This window comes from Rhea americana, unplaced genomic scaffold (genome assembly GCF_003343005.1).
Source record: "Rhea americana isolate MKP2758 unplaced genomic scaffold, rheAme1 scaffold_72, whole genome shotgun sequence".
In the NCBI taxonomy this organism is placed as follows: Eukaryota; Metazoa; Chordata; class Aves; order Rheiformes; family Rheidae; genus Rhea; species Rhea americana.
The window spans coordinates 3,338,620-3,352,139 of record NW_028186890.1 but is presented as its reverse complement, the minus strand read 5'-3'; the positions used below and the strand labels follow the sequence as shown (position 1 = coordinate 3,352,139).

Genomic DNA, 13,520 nt, shown 5'->3' with positions numbered 1-13,520 from the left:
ATTCAGACAAGACTGTGATGGAGGGGGTTTTGCCACATGTTTAAAAATAAAGGCTCAAGCGTGTCAGGAGGAGAAAAGAAAATCACTGAATGTCACGTTTCCAACCCTTCTTATTACTGAAGCAGAAGCTGACATACTTTTAAAAGAAGACTTTCTAGTAACATTATACGCTGCTACTGTTCCCTCTGGGTTCCCCTGCAAACGAGTCAAGAGCTTGAGAGATACTTTTTTCTGGTAACAGACACAAACAGATAAATAAATTATCACAGGCTGAGGACAATTTAAACATCTGGGAGCCAGCTCAGGCCTGTCAAGCAAGTCACAGACACTCAGGGACAGGAAAGATCAATCTTCAGCCTTGATTTCTGTGCCAGAGAGTAGAATTATATTACCCACCCTTCATAGGAGAAAAGCCGTATATTTATAAAATAACTTGCTATGCCGATGTATTTAAAGACATTTCTATTCATTTATTTTACAGAATCAAGTTTTCTCAAAACAYAAAGATTCAAAGTAGCCTTGGTTTGGTCTCAGCTATCTGCTCAATAAAGCATTTTAATTTTCCATCTATGTGGCTGTGTACTAAGTGGGATTCACAGGATTAAAATAGAATTAGATTTATAATAAAATGAGAGAACAGCAAAAGTAATGGTTTTTAGTCTGCCAGACTAAACAATCTTGGGTCCAAACACTTACATTTACACACAGAATGTAAAGACTGTTACTCAGGTAATCCTTGCAATCAAAGCATATGGTCCACAGAAGGCCAATAAATTAGACAGCACAGTCCAACAGTTAGTCCTGGAGATGAAGAGTTGCAATCCCAACTGTCACCTAATCACACTGCCTACAGGGGAATTCACTTAAACTTTTCCTTGTCTCAGCTTTCTTCAAGAGGGTAACACTTTCCTGCCTAAGTGACAAGACTCAATATATGTGAAGTCAGATATATTCTCAACAGTGGAGTTTTAAATTAATGCTTTGGACATATGAGCTTCACAGTTCTGTTTCTCATGACTCCTGGCTGACATACAACTGAAATTCATCTGCAGCGCTGCATACGAATCTTGCTTCGAAGCCCTCCGAATCTGCTTTGTCGAAACAGATTCACTTGGAACTACTTAGACAATCATATAGGTTTTTACAAAACTTATTTATATTTACTTTGAAAAGAGCTCTATGAAAATCAAACTCGAAATGGAGCCAGAATTTACATAGCATGCTCGTTATAGATTTGTTATTTTTCTTTCCATCAGTTCACCCTTGGAACTCATAGTTAGAAGCACCAACACATAAAAAAGTAAGTTGGCTTGCAGAACTGCCAACATTTCATTGCTTTGCTGTTGCAACACAGTGCTTAAAACACTCAGTGTAGACAATGCAGTATAGAAAAGGCATATGTGGCCATAAAAACCCTTTTTTCAGTTGTCTTCTCTTCATTCATCTTTCACACTTCATGTACTAACCCATTACTCTTAAACTGGCAAAGGAAGTATTTTCTTTCTAGAGACACACGTGATAAGTAGTGGAGACAGAGGTTTAATCTATCTTCTTTGTTATTACATTAGCATACCTACATTAGCACAAGTTACTTCTTGAGTCCAAAAACTCATTGCTTGTTAAAGGTCTCTTGCATTTGAGAGGGAGAAAGAACMATATTTTATCACATACATATTTTTAGACTTATTTCCAACACACTTCTCTCTAAAAAATCTTCTTGTATTAACCACTGCACTTAAGATTATTAAAAATGAGGCAATTATTTAATTTGCCTTCAATCCTTGAGAACAATAGTTTTCATATTTCACTCAATTTAGCTAAAAAAATAACGAGTTTCATGGTTTTTTGTTCATAATACTGTAGGTACAGGTATGAGTAAATTACTCAAACCTTTCTTAAAATATGCTACTACCTTTTTTAAAGTTTCTGATTTATTTGTAAGTATGGCACATTTGTCTTAAATGACAGGTGCATCAGTAACATCAGATTATGAACTGTGTCATAAACGGAAGACAGAATTAACTCATTCAGACTGACGTTTTGGAAGGAAGACAACAATGTTGCCTTAAATAAGTGCACTTTTTGACAAACAACTTGAATATGACTATGAAAACTTTCACCTCTTTGTACGGCCACGTGTTACTCATTTGGACAAACTTTCTTTTTATTGATACTCCTCAGTACAACAGCAGCTGTTGAAGCTTTGCCATTTGAAGCATATGACACATGCATCCCCTCCTCGACATTCTTCAGTTCCCCTTCTCATTGCACTCCACCCAACTTTGGCATGTCTTCAAGGAGCCTCCTCTGTTCTCAACACTTAATCTCCAAAGCTGCTCTTGTCCCTCAAATCATACAGGAAGAATCTGACGGCAAGGTACCTCCAGGACCAGAGAAAATGCTGTTTATGAGACTAGTAAAAAAAATTTTCTATTTATTTTTATTTTAAAGTGTAAAAGTGGCTACCAGATTAATGGGACAACTAAACAACTAATTCTGCTTGAAGACAGCACATCATAGCAGCCAGTCCTTTCAGGTGAAAGATGAGCAAAGACACAGAATGGCAAACCTTGTAATGCTTGCTTAATACAAAGCTCTTGAAATACCTGAAACATTGATGTCGAGACCGCTTCTGATTTGTCATGTCTTAAAAAGTTTTTGAAACTAATAAAATGAATCCTATTCACAGTCTGCTTCCATTACATAAATTAAACAATATTTTCTGCAGTATCTTGGCATAACCATGCCAGTTACCAAAAAATTTCTGTTGGCTATCAGTTTTTCTATAAAATAATTACTATCTGAATAACGCAACCSCCTGAGCTCCTAAATCCAGTTCCTCAGCATATTTCAATCAGCACTGAACTGCCATAGTGTGTAATGAGATAAAATTATCTGAACAAGCAGACTGTGCCATGCTTTCTCCACTTTATACACACATGCAATGCTTAAGTAGACAGAGTAAGTGACAGGAAAAAAAAACAATTCTCCTACCTCATATCCAAACTGGAGTTCATCTGAGGTGAGCATAATGATATCGTCATCAATAGCCAACACTGCTTCTGTTTCAATCTCATCATAGGGGAAGAAGCGGTTACTAAGTTTGTTTTCTGCAGTTCTAACAACTTTCAGTGGAACACGAATCTTTGGCCATAGGGAATCTGGAGGGAAATATTAAAAGAAATATAATTCAATATTACAATTTAATTCAGAACAAGACTACACTTCTGCCTTAAGGATCTCTTCAGTCCTTTCAGTCCTCTTCTTTACATCCTTAAAAAAAAAAGCTTTTGATACTCAATTTATATCTGACTTTCAGTTAGGCAAAAGTATAAATAATATACAAAGGAAAGAGACAGAGAGGAGCTCAGTTACATCTTCTACCTTTGTTCTTTGCTAAGGGCTTCACAGATAGCTGTTTTGGGGGATAACTTGCCCACCACAACAGTCTGGGATAAAATCACATAACAACAGCGATACTACACATTGATTTAGGCAGGAAGCAGAAAAAAATATTTTAYCCAAGTAATTGCTCAAAGAATCTAAAGAAGCAGCACATAGCGACTGACTGCAAGTCCAGGGTCATAAAGAATTTAAACAAGAAAGTGAGTGTTGTTAAGTGCTGACAAAATAAATTTAATAATTAAAAATCTAGATATACCTAAAAATATTAATTGCTATTAGCACCTAAGGATTAGATTCTGTATGAGAATATTTAAGTAGRTAATTTCTTTCATCTTTAAATTCCTAAATGACAGTGATAAACTAAGCTAGATAAGTGTGAAAGGATTCTATTTGTGCTCTACAGCACCTTTAAAAGCGGAATAGCGCACTGCAGTACGGAACAATGAAAATCACTGTGTCAAACAATGCTTCAACTAGCAACAAAAATTGGATACAAAATGGYATCCAATTCATTTTACAGTCAGAGCCTTAGATTTGCACTTCTTGTGTTTAAAAAGTAGCACCTTAACTGGCACATTAACAGTTTCTGCAGTTTTCTACAAATACTTGGAATTTTCAAAATCATATTCTATTCCTACAAAAGCGTAACTGGAGGCATAAATAAAGATCTCAAGCTAACATCAAGACAATAAAACCAAGGACTGAATATTAAATTTTGTTTCTAAATGTGCACATTTAACCATTCACATCTTCTAGCACAAAACTGTTAAGAATAGTCATTATTACACAATTTGATATCTCTCAAAAAGCACCAAATTATCAAAAAGTAGTACAGTAAATAGCTAAACTTGCATCAAGTACATAGTAAACATTATGTAAGTTCACAATAAACATYAATTTTAATGAAATTTTCAGGAAAAAGCACTGTAAAATGAGTCTAGCAAACTATGAAAGATATTACTGTGGACTGTAGATAGATGGGCACTTAAGCTTCTGAGACTGGTGAAACGGAGGAGATGACAAAATGGCATGTGATAAAAAGGAAAATAAGAGAGAATACGTTCAAATAACTATGAAGTGACTACTGAGAGGTTTGGAAGTTGCTCTGTGTCAAATAGAAATGTATATAGATAGAGTCTATAAGAAAGTCCATAAGCAGCCTGCAGCTACTGACATTTTCATCAGTGATTTGGAAGTAAATAAATTGCCAATACAATTTAWAAGTGATATGAAACCTGGAGATGTGCAAAATAATGAGGACAAAAAGGTTGTATAGAGTTGTCTGAGCCACTTGGTAAGCTAGATCCATTTGAACAGACTGTAAGGAACTCAACACAACATTATTCACTAAGAACAAGGAAGCTTTTCACTTAAAGGTAGTTGCTGAAAAGGATTCAGGAGTCAAAGTGGACACTAGTTCTCAGCATGTTGCTAGGGTAAAATGGATTAATATGATTCTTGCATATGTCAACAGGCAAGTAGCAGGAATTAAGGAGGGAAAAGCTATTTTCTCTGTATACCGACCGAGACAGAGAGATGCTAAAATACTTTTGATTCTGGTGTTTGTATTTTTCAAAGCATGTTAAAACATCAGAAATGGTGCAGTAGGGAACCACAGAAGTTATCTGACYGCAGGAGAATATGCCTCATGGTGGAACTTGGAGATCAATCTGTTTAGATTATTAAAAGAAGGACCAAAAGGTGGATCTGATCAACATATACAAGTATCTACACAWGAAGAAAAATTCCAGATATTTTTAACTAAGTAGAGAAAGACCTAACAAATAATAATAACTGGAATCTAAAGTCTGAAATATTCAAAGTATATGTAAGGTAGGTACTTTAACAGTGGTTAACCTCTGGAGTTGTTTACCAAGGACAGCAACCGATTCTGATGGAGCTACTGRAGAGCTGGAGCTACTGCAGAGAGTTCAACATAGGGCTATGAAGATGATTAGAGGACTGCAGCATCTGCCCTATGAGGAACAGCTGTGAGAGAGAGCCTGGAGAAGARAAGACTGAGGGAGGATCTTACCAATGAGTGTAAGTATCTGAAGGGAGAATGTCAAGGGGATGGGGCTAAACTCTTTTCAGTTGTCCCATGAGAAAGGACTAGAGGCAATGGGCACAAACTGAACCACAGGAAGTTCCACCTGAATATGAGGAGGAACTTCTTTCCTGTGAGAGTGACAGAGCACTGGACCAGGTTTCCCAGAGAGGTTGTGGAGTCTCCTTCTCTGGAGATATTCAAAACCCAGCTGGATGCAAYCCTGTCTAATATGCTTGAGCAGGGAGGTTGGAGTAGATGATCTCCAGAGGTCCCTTCCAACCTTAATGATTCTGTGATTCTGCATATCTCATCTTAGGAACAAGTCTAGATACTACTATACCAACAGGTGCTCAAGTTATTGGGTCAAAAAGTAAGGTGCCTTGTGAGTTACAAGTCAACCCAGATGATCTTACCATCCCTTCTGCCTCAACAATCTGTGAATCTATGAATAGGGAGCTTGTGTGTCATGAAGAAGAGAGCTGGAAGGGCTGAATGTAAGCCACCACAACATGGGGAGCTAATACAGATATTCAGAAACTGGCATGAGGAAATGCAATTTTTGCTTCTGTGTTTTGAGAATAAAAGGAGGAAGGKAACGTGGGTCTCAAGGAAAATGGCACTGCAAAGGCTGAGGTAAGAGAATCCCTAATCCCAGACAGCAGCTTCAGTTTGTGAACAAAATTCTATAATCAAATTTGGTAAATGCTCTTAGCAGAAAAATCTGAAGAATGGTGGGGTACAGACAATACCAAAAATAAATGAGTTACATAGTGACGCAATTATGCATGCATATATATTTCCAATTCCGTAATAATCCAGAATCCATGCCTGCTTCCAAGATAGCTTTGCCCTTTTTCCACTGACAAACCTTAGATTTAACAACTCACGCAATGCTCCCAAAAACACAGAGCTAAAAATGCTTAGACACCAGTATCCAAACACTACTWCTTTGGGAAAACAAAACCCTCTTTCCAAATCATGCCAAGAGACTTCAAAAGTCAGTTTTTCTTGGAGCTCTATTTTGGAAAGAAGGATTGGCATGCATGGGTGGCCAAAAGAAAGGAGAATAAATACAGAGAGATATTTACTGGCAATGTCCTTATTCAGTTTCCTACTCTAAGGCTGTTCTTTTGAGACTGAAAAAGTGCCTACATATAATCTACCTTTATCAGGGTTGCCTTGTGATCATGGCTTGTATTTTGCACATTGCGAAGGCTTTGGTCCAGTTCTAGTCACCTCTTTTCTTTCTAATAGAAGGCATGAGCATCACTCCACATACTGATGCCTACTTGAATACCTTACAATATTGATTAGTAGCCGTTCTCAATGATTAAACCCTGCTACTACTAATAGGCTCTAACAGAAGTCACCATCAGACAGTAGCCAGAGAGATACAGCAAGCAATTTGAGACCAGAACAAAAAATGTTAAGAAATATGGATTCAAACTATAGCACAATGAGCTCATTTTATTCTCAATATTGCTAWTCAAATATAAAGAAAACATCTTGGATGATTTCTGGCTGAATCATCACTGAAAATGGCGATTCCAGGAGTACACCATTTCAATTCCAAGATTTTAAATGTACTAGTCAGAAGGCAGTAAGATAGTGACGAGTTTACTGCAAAGYAGGACTTCAAGTCTACTCACTACTTTCTTACTGATTTACTGTACAAAATGCAAGTACGTACATTGGTAAGACACAAGCATCTACCTTACAAATGCATGCATCATAACCTCACAGAGATAGTGGACTGTTTAACATCTGTCAGCTACTTAAAGACCTTAGACTAATTGCCTTTACTCCCAATGAAACTTTACTATCCAATTATAATCTGATATTGATATAAAAGAATTTTAAGCAGTCTGTCAGGCCTCCAAAAGAATCAGTGTCACATGTGTTTCAGGAGCAACCAGAAYTGCCATAAGTAAGTAGGTATTTGTAAATCTGTATTTATGAATTTCCACAAAGATTATGTTTTATACATGATCAATGTATTTTTTATTTGGACTTTTTTCATGTCTGCTATACCCATATGAAAAATCCACAACAAAAAAACAACAAAGATGGTATTCCAGTACAGGAATACAGTGAAACAGACTGAAACTGAAAAGCCCCTAGGAATGAGAAATAACTCAGAAAAGCAAGGAAGGAAGAAAGGATGCTTTAAACTTCTAGCTCTTTGGGAAACCACCTGCTCAACAGCTTACTGTGAGACTGGCTACTTAGATAAAAATATTAGAACAGAAGAAAAAGTAACAACAGGTGTATGAAAAATGAAAGTATAACCTAATTATAACCTGTACACAGCCCAGATGTCAACAGATCCTGTTAAATTCACATTACTTATTAAGATCTTGGAATTCCCTCAAAGTCACCAAGTCTCAAAGAGGTATGTCACCATAAAATATCTGTGCTTTGAGAAACAAACTAAAAAGTTTCTRATCTGGATTTAAGGAACTGAACAGAAAATATCAGCATTTTCAGAAAGTTCAAATAACATATTAGAGTATCAGTTACTATGCACTAGCAAAATGAAAGAAAACTTTAGATTACTTAATGCCTATCGCTGACCTGATGCTAAAATTTGCTGCATCTATGAAGACAGAAGCACATGGGAGATATAACAACACAACCTAACGTGGGCAGATACTATATTGACTATTCGAGAAAAAAAAAAATCTATCGCAAAGGAGAGCAGATTCCTTTCTGAGATGGATTTGACTGCGAGAAACAATCTCACAATCCAAAGACTTTCTGGTCTAAAATCAGCCCTGCTACTGGAGTTCCAACAGAAGTATAGAGTCAACAAAAAAAGACAACAGCTACTTCAGAAGCCAAAGTTTTAGAACCTACAGGAAGGTTAAAACTGTCTGTAATTACTTTGGAAGATCATAAAAGAAAAGTATTTATACTGTCACTTTTGCAATATCACAATCTGAATCTTCGGCTATTGCTTGGAAAGGTAAAATTCTGAGAAACTTGAGCAGCAGTAAAACAGATACAGAGGAAATCCCCATTTTAGATTTTTTTTTTTTTTTTTTAATAACCAAGGTAAAAGTATTTGCCTTTTTCTTRCAATAAAGAGGCTTTGTATTATTTAATGGAGTAAGACAAAGATAAAAGAAGCCCAATACAAAAAGTAATGGATAAGGCAGATGAGGTCTTTCAAGATTGCTGCAGAGGTTTTAACTATACAGAAGTAAAAAATGTATCTTTGGAGTGGGAATTATTCCCTACCTCCTTTAAATTTAATAAGGGCTTTCTGAGATGCAGCTAAAATTTTAACAATACAGATCTGTGGAGCACAGAAGAGTCTATCTATAAAACAAGTCTGAAGGGAGGTAACAAGCATCTCCTCTTGCATGTCATATCAAAAAGACTACAAAAGACTAGTGTTTGAATAATGCATACACTTGCTATTTGGCAACAAGACTCAGGACATTCTTGGCACTTAGTGCTATTTGGGACTACCGACGCACTGACCACAGGAGCTACCCACAGAGAAAGCCTTGTGGTCTTCTAAAAACAGGTACAACATCTGTCAAACTGCCTGGGAAAGACTTGAGAGATCAGCAGCTTCCAAACTTCTAATGGCTTACAATCCCAAATAACCACATACATGACTGCATTTCTGGCCAGCCCACAATCCCACCATAAGTCCTGCAACTCTGAATCACACAGCAAATTTTTCCAGCATGATTTCAAGATGATTTCCACAAACTGCAAGACCAAATCGGTGCTGACTTCACATACCCCAAGAAAAAGTGTCATAATTACATTCCCATTTAAAACACTTAATTTCAAAATTTTAAAATTTRTAACACAATATTAACAGATATGAGCAATAGCAAAATGCATCCTCTAAATATGCATTTCTCAACTAAAACTCCCAGATGAATTACATGAAAGATGTAAAGAAGAGTATACAATCATGAGACAAAGGCAATTTCACTGCAATCTGAAAGAGAAAAAAAATACTTTCACTTTCCACACCTTCTCCCTAGACCTGCCATCAGATTTGAAAGAAAAATATAAGTAACATAAGCCTGCAAAATCCTTATCTATAATAAAGAATGACTGCTCTGAAACCTACCCCTGTTTCTCAGCTATAAATGACATGAGAAGGATCATTAAATAATGGAAACTATTATTTCCATGCAGTATATTATCTCTTTTAAAAGAGAAATGGAATGAGCCATGTTGTTAAAAAACATCATTTACTATATCCTTACTTCTGAGATATTGAGAAATTAATAGCATCTGAAGGACTATTTTAGTAGTAGATGCATTACTATCTATCTGGTCACTAGGCAGAAGTGTATTTGCATAGAAAATTATTTGCTTTAACTATATAGCTTCAATTCCTAGTTTCTACCTTCATTCTAGGGAAAGGAGAACAAGTACAGCTGCTGCACAGAGCTAAACAATATTCTTGGTCACCCATTCAAAGTAGTATCAAGTTCAAAAATACAAAATTGTATTTGGATGCGGATGGTTTGCAGCACTTACAGTTTGATAGTATAAACTGAATCCTTTCCAGTACTAACAGCAACATGACAACTTAAAATTAAAGATCCAGTTGTTGGCTAAAATAATGGCATTTTGATGACTGGACGTACATACAAGCATTGTTTTTCTACTTTACTTCTTCAGTGAGAACAGCTAAGAGTTTCTCAAGGCTTTTGATTAAGTGGCACTAAAGCGTTAATTCATAACAAGCTCAGATTTCCCACAACTTATATGAAGCCCACTTTCAACTGTAAAACAGAAAATCCTTTCCAGGAGTTGTGTGAGTTAGAGCATGATCAATAAAAACTGGCAGAAAATATCCTTAAACATGCTCCCTTTGTATACCCCCAACTGCACAGAATTAGAAATACCGCCCTCAACCCTCATGTGCTCCCTCTGATCTTTTACCAGATCTCTCATCTGATGCTCATTCTAATTGCTCTGTAATAGTCTGAATGAATTCAACTAATTGAATATGGATGATAGAAGCCTTACAAGCACTATTTCCAGTCTGGAAGACTGAACAACAGAACATAACTGAAATACAAAGTTTCAAGAATTTGTCAGAAATAACATCAAACACACCACATCTGTGTATTACCAAGATTTCTACAAATGGCTTAGTGTAGAATTCTGTCCATRGATTTTACAAGCTCAGACACATAACTGAATCTCTAAACAAAGGTATTTTCTACCCACATTACCATTTTTATATTAGTCTACCACAATCCAAAGAATTCCTACTACATACAAGGAAACAGAATATTGGTTTCCAGCATGCTATGTAAAGCGTAGATAGTTTTCCTAAACTAAATTTGTAGAGCAACTTTATTGGAAAATAACATGGCAAAATGATCATTACATAGACAATATTGTAATTTTCACATGAAAATGGAAGGTTTTGTAAAATAAGATAATTCATGGAAGACTGAAAGTCATCAAATAGTTCATCTAATTACGAACTGGCATCAAGTACGTTGTGAAGAAGACATACTAACTCAAACCCTAAACATAAGTTCAACAAAGCAAACAAACTCTTAAGTTAGAGTAATCCATAGGCTAGGTTTCTTATTCCTAGCATTTTATATCAGTGTTGYCCATTAGTATTACCAAACTGAAATAGAGAGTATAGTAATATCAATAAGCCTCACAGTCTGTATCTTATTATGAGTTTATCAGCAACTTAGCTCCAGGACATAACTGACACAACTGGTGCAACTACACAAAAGTACATACTCTTTACAATATTCTTTTGATTTTTACAAAACTGAATCTAAAAAAGGAGTCAAACTACCACACCACTACATACTTGCCTTGTAGCTTGTTGTGTATTTACAAATAGTGATGCATTTGTATCTTTTACGTATGTCCTTTTTGTGCTAGGTAAGTTTGTGTATGAAAAGCTACTGGAAATTTGTATCACAAACCGTTTTCTTGAATTTCAGAACTAGTAACTAAGACTTAAATTCAAAAGAAAGAGCAAAAGTATTTGGCTGAATAAAGGGGTAAAAAAATCCTGTCTATGCAAATATTTCCAGGAGTAGACACTTGGATCACAATATTTATTTTAATGGATGCAGAGTGAGTTAGAAAAAAATCATTTCCTCCTAATTTGAAAGTTTTCAACTTTTTTTTTAATTAATACTTATATGAAGTCATGAGTCTGCCGACATTACTGTTATGTTCACAGGATTCTTACATACAGTTATCACTGTATGACTGAGTATATATGCAGTACTCAGTGAAAAATAGAGATCAGAGATCACAAGCCCTAAATCCAGAGAGCACTTAAAATAAGCAAAATGATTCTAAAAAGTGCTCAGGTGCCACATTAGAATCATCATCATATCTTACAGTTCCTCTCTCGTTTAACATAAAATCCAACATTTTGATCATGAGAAACACTCTGAAAATTTCAAAAGGTCTGCACAAGACTTCTGTGTTGATCATACATTCCTTGGCTGTAGTAGTTGTATCTTTTTCCTAAGACACTGGTATTACTCTGAGTTCAAAAGCAGCAGATTAGGTCCTTGGCTTCAAAACTCATCCAAAGTACAATGTTCCTACTTTAGCACACAGAATCAGCAATAACCTTAAAATACACAATATATCTTCCACCATGTATCTCTCAAATAAAAAGTATGAGAAGGAACTGTATTCAACCAAGCAAAATAAAGACCAAAGTACAAGATCTTCTTGAATCTATTCCAGTTCTGAAGCTGACTTACTGAGTGATCTTGACAACTTCATCTCTATGGAACTCAGTTTCTGAAACTGTAAAACAGGATTAACCGCTCAATCTATAAGAATGTGGGCAGGGCATAGAAATATTTGTAAATGTATTGAAATAGAATGAAATTTTCTATACTTTATGCTTATGAAAGCAGTTTCCTATATATTTTTTTTTTACTTTTAATTTGATTTTAAAGAACATACTTTAACTTTCCAATTAGAAAATCAGCACCTACCTTATAACAGCGCCATGAAGGTCTTGCATAACAATTTTAAACTATAGCTCTCAAAGCATTTTACCTAAGACAATATAATTATATTAATTTTATATATGTGGCAACTGAGGCACAGTAATAAATGAGCTGCTCCCATTCAGAGGGCAGAAGTTGTAGGCCAGGTCACTGTTGCAGGCCTAAAAACAATCYGCCTAAGAAAATTAACTGGAACACTCTTTGTTCGGTTTTTGGGGGGAGGGAGGCAGGGGGTTGTGCCTACTACTTTGTGTCTCTTTCTCAAGAACATTGCAAGAGAGCCGCTGTGTCCCTTGGCTGTGCTCAGGTGACTGGCACGGCAAGTGGCACGTCTGCCAATACGGCAGACAGCAGCATCAAGTTCAGGTTTTGAAGCTTGCGCTAGTCACCTTTCATTTCCTTCATAGGTAGYGGAGGGGAAAAAAATAGATCCTTCTAAGGGGATGATTACAATAAATATCTAAGTAGGCTCGATGGCAGTGATTATTTCTTTCCCCTGATTCTAAAGGAAACAGAGCGATGAGCTCAGGCTCGCACATGTAACTCTTTAACACCTTAAGCTGCGAGAGTCATCGTCGACTTCATACAAGCAAAAGAAAAATGTTTTTTTAAATTGCTGCTGGTTTCTACCTTCACATACGTGGCCATCTTTTCTACAGCTTTACAATTTTGTATGTTATTTGGATGAAACTTTTCCAATTAGGTATTCAATTAATCAACTGCCTATTAAGGAAGCTTTGAACTCAGGTAATACCCTTTTAATGATTTTCATAGCTGCTCAAAGTCGCTTCTGCGACTAGCCACATTAAACCAACAATTACAAATCAATTCCAAACACATTGAAAAGCTGTTACAAAGGTCTTCTACACAGAAGTACCAATTCAAGACCAGAGRATTTGGGGCAGAAAAAGTAATCTTACCAGTCGTAATGCCATTCAATCACAGAACAAACAGAAGCTTACTAGGACCAAAACGCAACTCAAAGTCGCTCACATGATCGGCAGCCAACACGAAAAGAAATTCAGTGAAATTCATCAGTGAGACCAGAGCTGCATCTGCCCCTGACACAG

The 13,520-nt window shown here is 36.2% G+C and overlaps 1 protein-coding gene across 1 annotated transcript in view; it reads right to left on the bottom strand.

Moving 5' to 3' along the window:
* The window catches only part of EXT2 (exostosin glycosyltransferase 2), an 82,592-nt gene that overhangs the window by 16,200 nt on the left and 52,872 nt on the right, over window positions 1-13,520 (bottom strand). Inside the window, exon 10 of the mRNA XM_085321897.1 lies at window positions 2,995-3,161. Coding sequence (XP_085178023.1) covers window positions 2,995-3,161 — 167 coding nt within the window. The remainder of the gene's footprint in view (window positions 1-2,994; window positions 3,162-13,520) is intronic.